The sequence below is a fragment of the Cyrtonyx montezumae genome, unplaced genomic scaffold, assembly GCF_038088225.1.
Source record: "Cyrtonyx montezumae isolate F1298 unplaced genomic scaffold, pur_monq_1.0 scaffold_0, whole genome shotgun sequence".
In the NCBI taxonomy this organism is placed as follows: domain Eukaryota; kingdom Metazoa; phylum Chordata; class Aves; order Galliformes; family Odontophoridae; genus Cyrtonyx; species Cyrtonyx montezumae.
Genome location: NW_027071824.1, coordinates 46,044,896 through 46,061,089, shown reverse-complemented (window position 1 = coordinate 46,061,089; position 16,194 = coordinate 46,044,896). Strand labels below are relative to the sequence as shown.

The window sequence follows — 16,194 nt, the reverse complement described above, 5'->3', positions numbered from 1 at the left end:
TTAGAAACAACTTGATCTGACAGAATAATGCAGGAAATACAGCTTATACTATTCTGGATAAAGCATGTGGTAAAATTGCATAGAAAGCAGAGGAATAGAGTACTGCAGAGGGTGAAGAAGATAGAGTGGCTCCAGTTAATTTAGGGAAGCTAATATATGCTAAAGAAGTGACCAGACACTGACACTGAAATGCCATCTGTGTCAGTGAAGATTTCAAACTCTCAAAAGGCAAGAAAATAGTTATAAAAATAAAATTAAAGGTTTGTGCTAAAATATAATCTTCTTTCCTAAAAATAACGTATAGAAATATTAATAATAACACCTGAAATATCACTCAGAACAAAATTTAAGAATACTAAATAAATTATCAAATGCATGGAGATGACTTTATCCATAAATCTAGACAAAAGAAATTCAGTGGCCTTTTACATCAGAAAGGTTGTCTTGAGCCTCAGAAGTACCAGTTTCAGTAAAAGATTAGAAGTATCAAACAGAACAAATATGTCACAACATCTATTAAAAAGAAGTCTTCCCATGTAGGTCTCAAAGCTTTCGAAGTGAAACCTAGAATCCTGACAGAAATGCAAATTCATTCATAGGAATTTGAGGGTAGAAAAGGCAATTTGAATAAAGCATTTTGTTAATACTCAGACAGTACTGTCCATACTTGGCTGCATAACTGTTATCCAGTGACAAATAAGATCATAAAATCAGTCCTTTGGTGAAAAAAATGTTCAACAGTCCTGAAAAATTGCCACACATGCATGCTAGACAGAAAGTATAAAATATTCTCAAGCTCTGTACTTGGTCATATAAAATCAGAAAGTTGATTTTTATCCTGTATATAATAGAACTCAAGACTGTGGTATATACATTTCTCAGAAGAGTCCAGACTAGGCCACTGTTGCAGTCAAGATATTAAAATATTGGAACTTTGGTCTAGTAAATCCTGTCTGTGCTAATGGGTAAGACTCCACTGATACATGTTCTAAAGTTTTGAGGACCTTGGATTCTCATTTACACTATGTAAAATAGAAATCATTTAAGATAATTTATATTTATATAATTATTAGGAATTAAAGGAGGATTTGCATGAAACTATGCTCTGTCAAGGACAAATACTGATCAGAGAAACACGGAAGAGACTTCATGAAGCAGCTTACAAAGAATTCACCCTTCTACAGTGTCTTATAGATCCACTGTGTATAGTGGAATAATGGAATGAATGTTCCATTCATTTTTTAGATCTACATCTACAGTAGCAATGTAAACCACTGAGTAAATGCAGAAAATTTCAGCCTCACTTTTTAAAAGCAAAGCAAGAGCGTTAACTTACGTCCAATACACTGTTCAAGTGTATATCAAAAGATATTATTAATACATTAATTTAATTAATATTAATAATATATTTTGAAAAGTGTATGTAATTCAGGATATGCAAGTATATGGATGTTACTTTTAATTACATGATCTTTATAGAATTGTGTTAAATAGTATACTCTGCTTTAAAATCCTGTATAAATTTATATAAATGTGGAATTATTTAACATTGCCAATAATTAATACAATTTTTTTTACTAATACAGATATTCTATAATTACAATCAAAGAATAAATACTGAATGGAATTGCTATGATTGTCTATATATTGTGCCCAAAGAGTGTAATGAATGACAAACAGATCTTACTAAACTCAAAAATAGAAATTCATATTTGGTGTAAACATTGGATGTATTTTACAAAAAAGCCAGTACACCTATGTGAAGAAATTTTCTATTTTTTTCTCTCTTTCATAAACAGTAATATAGGGATTGACATACATGATTCCTGATTTTAAGGTATTGTGGTGCCAGGTTGACTGTAATAAAATTCCCTAAATAAATTGCCCACAAATTTCTTTCTTTAGACAATGTAATTTAGCATTACACATATAAAACGAAGGAAGAATGGAAGATATCAGATTGTAAAGTAATTGGTTATTAGAGAAATTCATGGGACTTGGTGTTTTCTCCACATCTATCTATTCAAGAAAATGAGTTATCATAATTCAGTTCAAAAAGACCAGTTTGCAATGGGCACATTACATGTGAAAAGCAGTAGCAAACAGCAAATGTTCAGTGGCATTCAGCTATTTCTGTAAATAGCACAGAACCGGGCGTTTATCTTGCTTCTCAAAAATGTTGTCTGAATTTTTCAGCATTGTTTCTCACAGACTGTAAGTTGACTAAATCTGGTTTTGAAGGCAATACTTTTATCTTAACTTTCACAAATATTATTTGTGCTTTTCCATAGTAACCATTCACAACATCTAACTTTTCATGTTAACAAATGACTTAGCAAATCAAAAAGCATCTGTTTCACAGGTGGAATCACTGCTGGACTTTTGGACATCCTAAGTTAAGGAGCTACCATCTTCCTGGAAATCGTGATTTAAGCACCTCTATGATTTGTTTCCGCTTTCTGGGGCCTTGAGCTGTCTCTCTATTTGTTTACCTGTAAAGGTAACTGACCATCCGATGACTAATGAATATTTGTTCAGCTATGCTTATTTTGTGATTTCTCAACACACTGCCACAACATGGTGAAGTGGTGCTCAGCATATATGGGGAAGAAAGAGCAGACAGTTGTGTATTTTATCTTCTGAAATTCAGCTCACTGCAGACACTCCTCTCTATGTTCATGCTTCCCTTCATGGTCAATCCAATTTTCTTATGTATGGAAAGGTACTAAGCTATCTTCTCCAAAATGCCCTGCTCACAGCAGGTTGTCTCTGCTTTAGGAAAGTATAAATAGTCCAGGGAGCTGACTGGAGAAACGGCTCTAACATGTCAAAGCTACTTGCAGACATCAAGAGAACTCCAAGAGAGATCTTGAGCTCCTCAGAACTCTTCATGTGGTGTTTTATTAATGATACAGCTGCGTAAAACCAGACACTGGATGAATCACATCTGGTACAGGGAGTTATTTTATAAATTAAAACACAACTGAAGGTCTCTGGAAGGTTTTGCTAATATTTCCCACACTCTGAGCCTAGATGAAGATCAGTTCATCTATTTAAAACTAACTGCCTTTAAAAAACCCAGAAGTGATATAGTATTTTTCTCTCTTTTAATGCAATCATGACTCTCTACATGTCATTCTTTGAAAAATGACAAATCAACATTCTCTCTTTAAAATACCAACATTATTCATTTTCTTTCCACAAATAACTGTGTCCTCACTCTCCCCATTTTGAGAGACTTATTTCTCAGCTGCATCCTTAGGGTATCCTAGCTTTGACTTTACCAGAATACATCTGGTAAGAGAAGAGCAAAGGTACAAAGCAGAGATAAGGAAACACAGACATTTCAGATGAGTACCAATGGAGACCCTCTTGTTCAAATAATGACAAAACAAAGCTTGTAATGCTCGGGATGTACATTCATATTTTATCCCTGATTCTTCATAAATACCATTGCTTATCATTTCTAAGATTTTGTCCCATCTGTTGTGCTGGATGATGATTTCAGAAGAAACAGTGTCAAATAAGGTCTGGGAAACTGAATTGATCTAACATTTTGAAACAGTAGTCGGTCACAGTTAGTAGCTTTAGCTACTTTTCTGCCTAAGGACTTCATGTGTTAGAAAAAATAAGCATGGAGATGTAGAAAGAGGGAAGATAAAGCACAGAGGTGATTGCTCAGCTGAGATATTCTGTATACTAAGAGCAACAATAGTTCACTTGAAGCATTCTGGGGTTAAGGTTTACTATTTGCAGGGAAAAAAAACAAAAAAAAAAAAGCTATTAACAATAAGCTCCTTCCTCTTGCATTTCAGCCAAAAACAACAAACAAATAAGAAAATTTGAATATTTCAGCAATTTCTATAGCCTTCATTTGACTCTACTTTTTACATAACCTTAATTTTAATTCATGCATAGTAGACAGAAAATTAAAAGCTTTAATAAGACAGCCATTAGATCTTATGCTTTATTAAAACCATTTGCACAATATTTTTTGAACTTGTGAGACCTTTCGACAACACAAATCACACTTTTAATGCATACAAAAGCAGAAATTCTCAGGAATGCAGAAGAATATTAGAAGTTCAATGATGTAGGAAAGTACCTGGATAAAAATCCCCGTGAGCAAACATGTCAATCACATAGCGACAGAATGCATATTGATCTAACAGAGCAAAGAGGAAAAAAGAGTAATGAAGAAAGCAAATTAAAATGTTGTTTCTATTTAATGGTGAAGATAAAGTTTGTCAATGCAAAGATCCATTTGGGGGTTATTCTTATTTTTGATGTTTTCTTGTTGTCTTTCCCTCGACTTGATTGCTATACACTTCCAGAAGGAGTTAATTTATTGCTCAGCTATATGCCACCCAGTCAAGTGTTTAAGAGCTACCTCAGAGACACTAACTCTTTTTTTTTGGCCTGCAGTGTGTGGACCAGGTCAGCAGTGTGCTGCCTTGTTTGATGCAAACTGCTGTATGGCCCGAAGACTTTCATATCCTTGCAAACGCATTTTCTATCATCTCAACTGGAAAATAGAGAAATTCAAAAAACTTTTATATCACAGTATTTTGTTAATATTGTGTTAAAAGTATAAACAGTATGTAAATTTATTAAATGGGAATATAAAAAAAATCTGTGTACTTACACTTCTGCAGCAATGAGATTTTCAACTGAATTTCATCATTTCACTACACAATTATTTTCCAAACACTAGTCATTATATATATCTTTACACACAAATATATAATGCATATATTATATTTGGTTATATATAGTAAAAATTTGAAATTATGAAATATATGTTTCTGTATTTACATGAAACTCAGAATTCAGAAATGTTGCTTGTATATTGAATTCTTTTGTATATAAGCAGGAATGAAAACTTTAATCAAAGCTGCTAAGATTAAGAATGGTGAACAACTATTACAGCTGAGTGCAAATTAATTTCAATATTATTACTGGACTCTTCAGTTGGACAGAAAAACACATGTTGTATCAATGGACTACAGGAGATATTATATTTCAGAGTTAATGTTGATGACCAAATTCTAGCTCTGGTTAGCTGTGTTGGTTTACAACAGCCCCTGAGTAAAGGGGCTGAGCAAATTAATCTGTCTGTCCCAGATTGTTACCCCATACTTCCGAGGTTACACAAGCTACGTCTCTCCATCTCCAGTTGCATCTCTCTCCTATGTACCCATAATGCCACGATTTCTCCTTGCCAACTTCAAAACTTATATGGATTTTGAAATGTTTCAAACGTAAAAAAAAATAAAATAAAAAAGCAAATATAAAATCATATTCTTAAGAATATAAAATTTTATTGTTTGTTTTCTTACAGAGTTCACTAGACAATCAGTATTAGTTGACCAATTGTCTCTAATAGTCCATTAGAGCCCATGCAGCTGTTTCCTATTACTGAAGTGTCAAGGGTAAAAGACTTCTAGTCAGCACTGTAGAACTTGGGCCAAACTTGCCAGAACATACACAAGTCCATGAGTGCTTTTAGGGCTTTTAATGACTATCCATAATAGTTTCTGGTTTTCTATTTAGGCATTCACATTTATCATTTTGGTCAGTTCCAGTCTTGGATTCCATCCTGAAAGAATCTGAACATTTTGGCTGCAATATCTATACTAACTTTATGTGCTTATTTTCTGTCATGGTGAGGTGGTGGGTGATGGGGAAATGTAGAAGCAGAAACAAGTATGTACAACTCTGTATTTTCAGTAAGCCCCTCTGAAGTCAGCCAAGTGCTTGCACTGACTTCAGCATGCTTGGAAATAGGGCCACAATGAGTCAGTCTATCAGTTTATGTCTGTATAAATAAAAAAAAATAAACCAAGGTTAATTGTTCAGCCCTGAGAGCAAATGGCAGGGCACAGATCAGGCCCAGAAACCTGAATTTTCCTTAGCCCTTTTTTGCTAAAAGAAGCTGTCTGTCTTCATCCATGCTGCCAATTTTGGAAGAGCCTCTGGATTATTTCCAGGCATTGTATAAGAGACTGCTAAATGGCAATGGGACTAAACTGTCAGGGGACATAAGCTGTATGGGTTGTCACAGGACAGAGCACAAAACTGTGCTGAATCTATTTAAGTTATGATACAGACATAGCCTGAGGGACTTAGCAGCTTGCACCGTATCCTTGATACTAAAATAATATGTTTTTTAATGATAGGAATACAAACAAGGATTAAAATAGACAATATTAAAATAGAATTTTCTGTAATAAACATAACAAGTCATTTTTCTGAATAAATACATAAAAGAAGTGATAGTCTTGATTACACCTAAAAAGAATAATGTGTATCTTCTCACTGTAGTATCTTTTTAGTAACTCAACTCCTGAAAAATTGAATTTGTAAAAAAATGAAGGAAGAATTCTTAACTGAATAATAAAAATAACATTTCTATTGTATTTGAAATAATAAGGTACAGAGTAACATTCCATTAAAGTCCAAACTGCCAACTGGCAAAGACTGAAACATAAGGAATTTTAAATGAGTACGAATTTCCAAACAACATTTCATGGCTAAAAATTCATTTTTGTTTTTGTTTTGCTCAGATGAGAATTTCACATGATAATTTCACCTTGTAGGTCTATCACAGTGATATAGATATTCACCTGATGATTGAAAGTTCATCTCAATGTTTGGAACTTAATTCTTATTAATAAAAAAAAGTCATAGATATTTCTTTGTCACTTGACCTCACTGGGTTTTACACTGGGAGATGTACTACCATTTTTAAGTTAAATTTTATTAAGTAATGATATAACAGTGAAAGCATCATAACAACTCTGTGATTACTGCAGTGCTCTTTACATTGTTCCAGAAATTGCTAGAAAAGTAAGGACTTTAGGATCAGGGAACACTGGCTTGAGTATTTTAAATTAAAAATGATGACCATCATGGTTCACAGTGAGTCTGAAATATAGATCTGAATCTTCTGAGAGTATCTGGTTGGATAGCATCAGTTTGTGGTGGAAAGTTAAAAAGGTAGCATTCACTGAATGTGTGTATCTCCAGTGATAAGGACAGTTTAAAAGACTCCTTTCCTTCAATGCTCCAGCTGCTCATTTCCACTTCCACTTGCTATGGTTCGGTGTACAGTCCCTGGGGTCACAATCTGTAGCAGACTTGCAAAGTGATATGTTAAAGTTTGGTGTTAAAACTAGTCATTTTGCTAATTTTTATCAGTTAAATGAAAAAAAAACAAAACACCCCAAATTAATCTATTCCTCTCTTTGACCCCAACTCACTTAAAAAGTGTTTTCTATCAAGGGAGTAAAGTGCCTCATCTGCACAACTGTTGTTTTTTGAGTCCTTTAACTAGAAGTAAGAAATGGATCCTACTGTGCACCAAAATTCTGTCACAGCAAATAAAATCTGAAAGACGTTTGCATCTCTCAAGAGGAACTCAACAATTTGCTGAACTTTCCCCTTCATCAGAACAGAATAAATGGTGTTTCTCTGATTTTATACCTCAGAGGCTTCAATATTTCAAGTGAAAATGAAAATAAATTAAAATACAAATAAATGTTAAAAAAATACTGTCTCAATATGCTATACATGCTATAAAGGGGTCTATGCCACAAAAACTCTCCTTTCATATTTCTAGAAATGTATAATTTAGACAACAAATAAGGTGTCCAGAACTGATGACTACGGCATTCTTAGAGGATCTGTCTCATTAGGTTCAGATATTCAGGCAGGGATAGCTGTGTAGTGATAGTTATTTTGTGCTCAGCCATAATAATTTATCTGTGTTTTTCAGTTTATATGATCAGATAGGTGTGCCATGCAATGCAGAGCTAACTCTACTGATGTCAGAATAATCCTGAGTCTGCAGTGGCAGTTCTCACAGAAAGCCAGGTCCTGCTGCCTTCATTAATACAAAGTTGTATCTAATTCACTGGAATAGTCAGAAAGATATCAGAAAACAGAACACTCATAACAACTTGGGAGTGCAACATCCCAGGCTGACTCCAAGAAAAAGGAGCATATAGCTATAGAATATTGTGTTGATGTATGTTGATTCTTTGTTTTATAACTTATTCTTCTTTCCATCAAGGAAATGTAATTTTTTTTTCCGCTTTAGGAGAAATTTAGAACTCAATCATATCTAATTACATCAGGCAGGCATACAACTATGTCATATACTACATGGAAATGTCTCACATACTCTGATGCATTATGAATGATTACACATTCCTTCATGTTCTACTATTTCTATAATTGTTAATGAAGACATACTTAGATACAGAAAATAAACTGAATTTCCAACATGTTTTTGGGCAGTTGGTATTTTCCAAAGAAAATTTACTTGCAATATATTACATAGCATTCTACTGAGCAAATCCATGAAGACTCCAGCCTACTGGAGACATTGGTCCTTGTGAATAATCCTCCTTGAAAGGAGGATTCAAACTGAAAAGGAATCTTTAGCCATGAAAAAACAGTAAGAATATTCTGATTATTTCAGTTAAACTTATTTTATTCTTGATAGTTTCCATCTAGCAACCTGAGATTCTGCTGGAATTTGTTTTGCTCTTTTTCATGGGTGAATTTTGGTCCTTGCCAGTTCTAACTTCATTCTCTCTCCTTTCTTTCTACTACTTTTTTAAGCTCTTCATCTGTTTCCTCCTCATATTGTTTACCTTTCTTTTCCGATTTAGTTAGAGTCTGAAGAGCTTTCTCCTCCTTAAATTTCGGTTTGGCCTTTATTAACCCAACTTCTGTTGTTTTAGTCTCTGTCTGCTTGACCTTCTCAGCCATCTTTGCTTCTCCTTTTCCATCCTTCACTTCCTTTTTAACTTTTGCTTCCACTTTGGTGCTCTTTACTTTCTTCTCCTCTGCAGTTAAAAAAAAACCAAAAAACTTTGTGTCATTCTTTTCCCCCAGCATAATAAAAACATTTTACCTTATGTTGTGCAGTTACTAATAAATATTTTTCATCATCAACGTATTGCTCAGATTTTATGAAATCTATAATTCCTCTAAGCCAGATTTAGACAGAAATACTAGATGCAAGCATTTTTGTTTTCGATTCTTTGGATTTCAGCCTTTGAAATTTCAACAGGTTTTAAAATTGATTATGCATAGAACTAATCTTTGATTGCTCTTAAGAGATTTTAATTCATTCAAATTTTAGTGTCATGTAGAATGATTTTTCATATACATTCTATTCACTGCTGCAATTAAATAAAGCTTATTCATTTTGAAGCAAACTGGAATAAAAAAAGTATAAGTACATATTTACCTTTTGGAGGAGGTTTCTTTTCAGTCCTTTCATGTCTTTCAGGTTTGTGCTTCTGAATTACTAGAAATGAGTACAGATGTATATTAGGAAATAAATAAGCAAATGAGAAAACTATTCCTAATACACAGCAGCATTCCTGAAAGTTTCACATATCTTAATGACTCACATTATATATATTTTTTCTCTAAAATTCTTACTTCTTTTCTCTCAGGTTCATAGGGGTAAAAAGCTTCAAAATATCCTCTGAGAATCACCTAATCAGAAGACAATGTAATCACACAGAAATGAAGATTTTTTAGAGAATGTTTATATTGTATATTCTAAATGACATAAACTTGCTCTGAATAAACTCTGAGCAGACACAAGCTTCTTCTTCCTGTGCTCAAGTCAACAGTAATCAGTGTAACTATGCTAGCCTCACTAGTCATACAGAAAAAGGGGTTTCTTAGCTTGGACATGCTATGAAGACAAACACAAGGTTGGTGTTCACCTCAGTGTTCAGTCTGAAAATGTTTATGTCTGCACAAGGAACTAAATGTATTTACACAAGAGGAGGTCCCAGAAAGGCAGTCAAAACCTTATGAAGTGATTTCAGTCTTTCCTTTTATGCTTGCTATCCAGACACATTGCTGGATACAAAATAGGCTTGACAGTTAATTAGCCTTTTTTCAAATGATAACAACCACCCTGACTGAATTCCAACTTGGAATTCCTACCTATATGTCCTATGACTGATATTTATCTTTCTTTTACTTTTTTTTTTAAGGTAACTGTTTCTTAAATGATCTCTTTAAATATATTTCATATAACTTTAATTTTCTGGAATATTTAGCAGAGATTGAGATTTTTTTACTGGGCATAGAAAAAGTGGGGAAGTATCTGCAAGACTTTTTAGGATATATGTTCCCTTAAGTTGGCCTAGACTTGAGTATCCACATTTCCAAGGGGTTAAAATGTCTGCCCAACACTGCTGCTAGGAAATCCTGTTCAAAAGAAACCCCAAACAAGATAGAGATTAACCTGGCAATGAATAGGCCAGCATGTTGTGAGCATAAATGTACCTTAAAAAGCAGAGAAAGCAGTACAGTAAGTCCACTCACAGGGATTTATACTGCATATTAGACTATTAAAGATAGGGAAGCATGCCTGTATTTCATAGTGCAGCAGCAAATCCCTCTAGCTACAGAATTGGCCAAAGGAGGAAGAGGAAAAATGTTTGTAAATTTTTTCATCTAGTAGCCAGAGTTGTGACTAATATTAAACACATTAAATGTCTGAGTGAATATTTGGTTAGCTAACTAAAGTCCAATGGATAAAAAGAGTAGTTCTTTAATCAGAGTATGTCAGTGATTCTCAGTTATTTGGTTTTCAGTACTACTCTGACACTTAGGCATTTATTTTCTCCAGATTACTGTTGTGTTGTTTCATTTTATTAAAAAAAAAAAGTACACTTTCAGGTTACGTACTAACAGTAGAAGTATATTCCAAATATTTATTTTAAAAATAGACTGGATGATTACTGTTATCTTTTGGAGTCTTTCAAGTCTTTATGTCATTACATTTTCTCTCTCTTCACTGCCACCTTAAGTTTTAACATTTGAATCTATATTCTCTGAACACATTAAAATTTTAACGAAAGTTATTTCATGTGTTCCATTATCATCAGATTAATATAAATGCCATAATAAGCTGATATTAAGATACATTGTATTGTATTTTTGTGTGTGTGGTTTAACTGATTAAAATTAAGAGACAGAGACTAGAATCGAACCTCATTATAGAAATACCTGGTATCTAAATACAACAACAAAACCATAAGAAAATGAAGAAAGCTTAACAGCAAAAAGAGTTCAAATAACAAGCAATAATAAATAGTAGTCTCAGAAGTGAGAGTGCGGGGAAAGCTGATTGGATCTTTAAATCCACCTGATCAAATCCAAATACCTCTGTGCATCTAAACAAGAGAACTAAACAAGAAATAAGCACTGTAGACTTCACTTAGAGGCTGATTAAGACCTACTCAAGCAAAAGTCAGGGCACACACAAAATGTACTGTGGTGACTAAAACAGTTTTAAACTTTACATACTCATCTCCACATTTTCCCAACTACATTAAGTGATAAAAATCTAAAATTGTACAATATTCAATAGCAATTGGTATTACCTTTAAAAGGTGCTTTTTTTTCAGGCTTTTCTGACTTTTCAGATTTCTCTTTATGAATCGCTAGAAATAAGCAACAACAATGTTAACTGATATTAAAAAAAGAGAAATGTTGCAAATGTTTGTGAAAAAGGAGAAAAGAGAATTAAGAACCACCGAGGCATCATGGTTAACTGGAAAGACTGAATCAGCTGCTGCTGCTGCTGTCTGCTGATGATATCAAAACACAGAATTGTCAAAGATTCACATAGCAACTTTGAGGTTTGTCATTGGCTGGGGCAGAACAGACTTTCTAGAACAACTATAATGCAAAGACAGAAAGTAGTCAAGAAAAGCTATTAGTAGTTTTACTTATTTTTTTTTGTGTAATGGTCTACTTCTTTTCATTCTCATTTTTGAGTTTTCTTGTTTATTACTTAGTTTTTTGTTTGTTTTTTCAGAAAGACTTTCTGAACTCCACATAATTACTAACAGTTTTTCCAGCCACAAATGATTGAACACTATAATTAATTACAAATCTAATTGCAATGGCATTTTAACTAATGCTCTTTGGGGCTTTTTGTTTGCTTTTAATTTCCACTTCACAAATTGAAATAAAGTACACTAAAGTGACAAGGTTTCTACTTAAAATACACCTGAGTTGTACAGTAGTCACTGTGGGCTCTGACTTCATAATTTTTTGTTTGTTTATGTTTCACAGTAACCTGTTCACAGGTGCCCAGAACTGATATTTATACACTTTCTTGTTCACTGACATATCCTACCAGGACCAGACGTGTGAAAACATTCAGCTACTTGTTTGACTCAGGCATATGAGTTTGTTTATACTGAGAACACAGAAATGTATGCATGAGCATTGTCATTTATTTTCCAGACTTGTGATAATGTTTCAAATGACAGTTAGAACTGCTGAAGATAAAGTGTTAGATATCAATTTAATGCATATAAACCCTTAAAACATTAGTTCTGGTCATTTCAATGTCTATGAAACAGATCTAGACAGTATTCTAATTAAAGTGTTTGTTGTTTTTTTTCTACATTTTTTCTTGTTTATGTCTTTGATTATTTATTCCTCACACAGCTAGCTTCATTACATTTGTTTACATTTTCTCTTCTCATGTTAGAGGTTTTTCCTGGATGACCATACTCTCTTAGAAGCCATATTTACTGTGAATGCTGGAAATACTCAGAGATTAATCCAGGGTATAAAATATGTTCTCCCTCTCTCTCTCTAAAAATAAAACCAACCAACCATACACACACACACACACACACAAACACACACACACACACACACACACACACACACACACAAAGAAACCAACCTAAATAAAACAGACAAAGAAAAATAAAAAAATAAATAAATACCATGCATATGGTATACAAAATTCTATACAGTCCATATGTTTGCAAACCCTTACACAACCACATTACTTCCACTCAAAATTCTATCATATTTTTTCCAATTGAAAAGATACATGAACAGAAGCGAAGCGGACAATTATTCCTGGGATACCCCAAAATATGAATCCTAACATTCAATCTATACCTGTATGCCTCTCCCTTTTTTCAGGTTTTTCTTCTCTTTCTGATCTGTCTTTGTGTGACACTAGAAAAGAAGAAAAGTTTTCATATAAAAAAAAAATTGAACAAGAAACTTAAAAATAATTATGCCAAGTTAATCCATTGGAGATGAAATGACAAATTGTGTTATTCCTCTGTTATCCTATGCATATCTGCACAGCATGCAGCATATATGGCTATCATTAGGCAACAGTAGCTGATAAATTACTGCTTCCGAAACATAGTAATGCTCCCCAACTCTTCTCTACAGTATGAACATCTCTTGCAATAGTCTGTCTGTTCCCGAAGGCAGTTTTTCAGAAAACTGTCAAGGACAAAGACAGAACTCATATCAAATGCTGCCGCCTGCACTACAAGCAGGACATCATCTGGATCACCCCATTTTCTGTCACACACATTCTTGCAAAACTCTGGAATCTATCTTGGAGCATTAGAGTGCCACATGCACAAATGGCACTTCTGTCACTTGCTAGCTGGCTTGAGATGGATAACTAGCAGTGGATATGGATAGCTAGCAATAGATATGGATAGCTAGTAACACTAGCTGAGATCACCTGCTGACAAATGATGATCCCAAAGCCATAATTAGCTGCCTAGGGTGTGCAAAGACAAAACTAACACCTTGGCAGTGGAAACTGCATTGTGATATCCAGTCATTCACAAAATATTTCCCACTCACTTTTCAGAGTTTCAAGCAGCAATTTCAAGACAATGGAAAACAAGGAAGGGGATTTAAGAGAACTCCAGAAAAAATCAGCCATGACACTGCAGGGTGGCTTTAATTATATCTCCTGTGGTGATTTCATCCCAGTAGAGTGATTCTCCTTTGCCAAATGAGCAAATAAGGAACTCTTTAACAGTAGCTTGAATTTCATGACTGACTAGAAGCAAAAGTAGAGCAGGGAGCACTCAGGCTCTCATGTTTTTTTAGAAGTGCAGTGATGCAATACCTCAGAGTGAATTCCTGTCATAGCTGACTGAGTCATTTCTAAGGGCAGCTATTTATTCTCTGTGTCATTAGATAACTTTTCTAAACTAAAGTTGATTAGAAATCGGACTTGGATGCTGTTTACTATCTCTATATGCTTATCTTGAAAAGTGAATGTATGAAAAGTGGAAAATAATCATTTAAAATACAGGGATTCCATGAAAATTTTGGGTTTTGTCCAGGCATTCTATAATCAAATGACCCTTATAAAGACACATATCTACAGTCATAATTTTAAAATAAAATCTACCATCTAAACTAATCTTCCTTAGTATAGTGAGTGCAGAATATCTCTATCCACAGTAGCTTTATAGGAGTGACTGTAGCAAAGTTAACTAGACAAAATTAGCTATACATTCACCTTCAGATAGAATATAGCAGACAGTAATATCAGGTAGACAGAAGAATTTAGTAGGAATCATAGAAACTGGGAGAAGCTTTACAATTCTTACTCTTCTTCATTTACTCAGGTTCTCCATTTTTCCCTGTTCTCAGAAATTTTTAAAAACATTATATTTTCTTCTCATTCAAAGGAAATCAGAAAATTTCTCAAGTTTTCTTCAAAAAATAGAAGTCCTAATAACACATTCTTGTTGTATTATGAGTCATGATAGTCTGCTCCGTCAGTTTACCAAATCTCAGAAAAATATTCTTTATTAATTAAAATATTACAACTATTCCATTTTTCTAGTAATAAATATTCACTCCAATAGACACCTGAAGATATGTGCCTGCCATTAAGCTCTATTCAGGCTTTCTAACTCAGTCTTGCTACTATGAATTATTTATATAAAATGAAAAAGCTTCAATAGTAAGCAAATGGAAAGATCTAGTCAAGCACAAATTTTGGAAAGTACATATTCACTTTGGTTGTGAGACTCATCTGCTTGTTCTGAAATAAATCAGCTGTGGCTGGGTATTATAAGTCTTTCCTTATTTTGGGTGATTCTTTATGGCCATACACCTATTTCTTCTTCCAAAATGGGTTTCTTCCTCCAGTCTGACACTTCTTTAACTAAAATTTTATGTAAAAGTCATGTTCATAGAAGGCTTATGTTTTGACAAGTAAGCAGGTTTCACCAAAACAGTGGCACTCCCAAACAGCAGATCAACACATTCTCTCTTATTCTTTCCCATCATTATCTCCAAAAATAGTCTGGGGAAAATTTTATTAAAGGCAGGTCTCATGCCCTGTGTGTTGTGATTTAGCCATTACATTTTGTTCAGAATTATGCCTAAAGAAAAATATTTTTCTTTGACTTATTCAATAAGAATAAAAGGTAACTAATTATGTTTTGGGCATATTTTACATAAGTTAATGATACAGTAAAAACATACTCATTAATTTATAAATATAATTTTAGTTTTTCTGCATAGTGCTGAATTCAGAGTGCTTTCAAATTCCTCATTCTCTTTCCACCAGGCTTTCACAACACTTCCTCCAGCTTTAAACATAGTTAGGATTTGCAGGATTTATGAGTCAACAAATCCGGCAGTCTTGAGACTTTGGTAAAAAGAAAAAGAGGATCAGCTATTAAATACATACCTTTCAGATGTTCCTTTCTTTCAGATCTTTCTTGTTTTTTAGGCTTTTCTCTGTGAATTACTAGAAATATAAAAACAGCAAATTAAATGGTAAACCTGTAGTCTCCAAATATTATGCATGCATTTTATTCCACCAAAGCAATAAAAGAAATTTTTTGCGAAAGCAAAAAAAGCATTTTATCTCTGAGTAACAGATACTAGATCTTGTATAGCGCTTCTCAATGTCAGTATTTAATCCCAGGAACAAGAGAAACATTTTTTCTTTGAGTAAGTCTTCAGATGTTGGATCATAATTTGGCAACAAATACAAATTATTCGGCAACCTTCATATATAGGATCTGGTTTAGTTCCATTACACAAGCACAGTGCCTCTAAGATTTCTGATGGAGGGAATTATTTTCAGTTCATGGCAGCACTGTTTTCTCTTCTTAACAGTAAATGGCTAGCGTATTGTTTCCATGCTCCTTTTTTCTTAATTTTTAGATGATACTTCAGCGACAAGATGGATTAATGGGAATATATCTTTTTTAATAAAAAAAAATATAATTTCAGGAGGAACAGCTGCTGAAAGCAGTCAGGTATATGTCCTGCTAGAAACAGGCAATTTTGGATCCTTATGGTCTATCACCCACTCAGCTTTTAGACCATGTTTAT

The 16,194-nt window shown here is 33.7% G+C and overlaps 1 protein-coding gene across 3 annotated transcripts in view; it reads right to left on the bottom strand.

Moving 5' to 3' along the window:
* Positions 1 to 16,194, bottom strand: part of TRDN (triadin) — a 209,831-nt gene that overhangs the window by 119,964 nt on the left and 73,673 nt on the right. For all 3 annotated transcript variants that reach the window (XM_065734365.1, XM_065734358.1, XM_065734367.1), the window contains exons 7-12: positions 15,542 to 15,601; positions 12,973 to 13,032; positions 11,427 to 11,486; positions 9,263 to 9,322; positions 8,661 to 8,855; positions 4,106 to 4,165 (exon numbers count right to left, since the gene is read on the bottom strand). In XM_065734365.1, coding sequence (XP_065590437.1) covers positions 4,106 to 4,165; positions 8,661 to 8,855; positions 9,263 to 9,322; positions 11,427 to 11,486; positions 12,973 to 13,032; positions 15,542 to 15,601 — 495 coding nt within the window. The remainder of the gene's footprint in view (positions 1 to 4,105; positions 4,166 to 8,660; positions 8,856 to 9,262; positions 9,323 to 11,426; positions 11,487 to 12,972; positions 13,033 to 15,541; positions 15,602 to 16,194) is intronic.